Source organism: Psittacula echo (genome assembly GCF_963264785.1).
Source record: "Psittacula echo genome assembly, chromosome: 5".
NCBI lineage: Eukaryota > Metazoa > Chordata > Aves > Psittaciformes > Psittacidae > Psittacula > Psittacula echo.
The window spans coordinates 79,866,120-79,868,351 of NC_137739.1; the positions used below are offsets into that span (position 1 = coordinate 79,866,120).

General features: G+C 58.9%; 1 protein-coding gene across 1 annotated transcript; it reads right to left on the reverse strand.

The window, feature by feature from the left end:
- Positions 1 to 2,232, reverse strand: LOC308221283 (inositol 1,4,5-trisphosphate receptor-interacting protein-like 1; the record flags this gene model as incomplete). Its single annotated transcript, XM_080618269.1, has 3 exons — positions 1 to 1,065; positions 1,450 to 1,545; positions 2,209 to 2,232. The coding sequence occupies 3 exons, from the start codon at positions 2,230 to 2,232 to the stop codon at positions 1 to 3; spliced, it is 1,185 nt and encodes a 394-aa protein (XP_080474395.1).

Below are 2,232 nucleotides of genomic sequence, written 5' to 3' on the forward strand. Positions count from 1 at the left end.
TCAGTGGCCGTAGGTCAGCATCCTTGTGAGGCAATCTTGCATGTCCATGAACTCCCTCATTGCCTCAGCTTGGGCATCTGGATCCTGTGCCAGGTGCTGGAAGAGGTTGAATGGCTGGGCTCTTTGCAAGGCTGGGGGCAAGGCGATCTCCTGAGGAATCTTCTCATTCCCAAAGAAGAAGTGGTCGAGGCGTTTCTCCTCCACGCAGCGGCACAGGTACCGCATGATGTCATCCAGCCGCAGCAGGAAACGTGTCCTGTGCCAGCCTGACAGGGGCGTGGTGTTGAGGAGGTGCATCACCACTGTCTTCAAGGTATAGCTGGAAAAGCCTGTGCCCACCAGAATGCGGGCGCAGAGCTGCAGGCATCTGAGGTGGAAGCTGCCATCTGGGGCCTGCCTGGCTGTCAGCTCGAAGAACTTTGCCTCTGCCACAGCGCAGCTCAATGTCCAGGTTGTGCTTGGGGTGAAGATAGCCTCACTAGCCTGGCTGCTCATGAAGATGTCCGAGTCGCCTTGCTGCACGCCCAACGTAATTTCAATGGTGATTTCCTCCTCTGCTGTTGCCACCTTGAATTTGCAGGAGCGGCTGCAGGCCAGCATCGTTAAACGCCACCGGTGTGAATGAGGCAAAACCACCCAGCATGCTTTCACCAGCTGATGAAACCTGCGAACTGTTTTCCCCACATCTAGATAGCAGCCGGTGCAGAGGCTGTGCAGGAGGCTGGGGCCCTGATTCCTTCTCAGCGCCTCTTCGTCATGGTGGAGGAAGCACAGCGTGCCCCCCCCCAGCTGCTCTGTCGCGCACGTACACTCCAGCTGCACGCGGATGCGGAAGTTCCGCTCTGGCGTCTCCCCCGGATTGCAGAGCTCCGGGAGAAAGGCGTGGCCAGACGGGGGGGCCAGGGGCACAAGCAGTGAGTAGATGATGTCTTCTTCATAGGGACTCCAGCCTTCGTGTGCGCAGCCTATGCCAAAGCATGGTCGCAGCACTGGGAAGGAGCCATCTGACGAGACTTGTTCCGCAACAAGGATGAAAGTATTCACAAGGTCCGTCACAAATTCACACTTTGTGAACAGGTTCTGATTAGGCCATTGTATGTGCTCCTCAAAATGCCTTGCCAGGGCATTTGCATATTCACTGACTTCTTCCTCTTCGTTCTGCTCCTCCTGCTCTTCCTCTTCTCCACTGCTGCTGCTGGAGCTGTCCTCCACTGCTGCTGCCCTCCTCATGGCTCTTTTCCTGAGGCACCAGCAGAGCCCAAGAATCAGGAGGAGCAGGATGCCAGCGATCGCCCAGAACTGCCAGTGCTGCAAGGCAGCAAAGAGCAGGGCTCTCCAGGCCACAGGATTCTGCTCCTTGCTCCTCAGCTCCTGGCTCTTCTGCTCCAGCTCCTGGCTCTTCTGCTCCAGCTCCTGGCTCTTCTGCTCCAGCTCCTGCAGCAGCCAAGCCATCTCCCGGCTCAGCTGCTCGGCACGGTGCTGCATGCGGTCACGTGTGTCTTCATCCAGCTCATCACCGACGACACGCACGTTCAGGACGAGCTGCTGCAGAACCCAGAGTAAGAGCTTTGTGACAGCCATGGCCTGCAGAAGAGAGAAAGAATTCAGTGGGGCTGGGATGGGAGGGAGGGAGGGAAGGAGGAAGGGAGTTGGTGGCGGGGGGAGCGGATGCGGGAGCCGCAGGGAGCTAGGGATGGGCAGGAGAGGGAATGAGGCAGCTGCGAGGCAGCAAGGCCTGCGCCCAGGCCCGGTGGCAGCGGCAGCGTGCCCTGCCCAAGGAGCTCGCAGCCAGGGTTTCGATGCAGGCTGAGCATCCAGCCCCGGGGACCCACGTTTCTGCCCCGGCCCTTGTCCAGCCCAGCCTCCCCCCTGCGTGCAAACTCACTGCTGCCCCAGGCCGTACTGGGGCGGTGCTGCCTGCTGGCACCCTCATATCCATCCCCCATTGTGACTCATCCCCTCTGATGTCACAGGCGCTGGGGGCGCATCACAGGCCCTCCTGCCCGACAGCCCCAGCCTTCGCCCCCAGCCCGGTTCAGCGACTCACAGCTGCCCTGGTGCTCTGGTTACAGCTTGGCACCAGTCAACTTTGTTCAGACAAGCTTGCATGGTGCTGTGTTTTGTAATAAATGTATTCTGCCTGCCAGTGGAACTCTCATCATCATAGAATATCCCGAGTTAGAAGATGTCTGAGTAGCCTAGCTGTACGCCAAACATCATCTCAACGAGCAT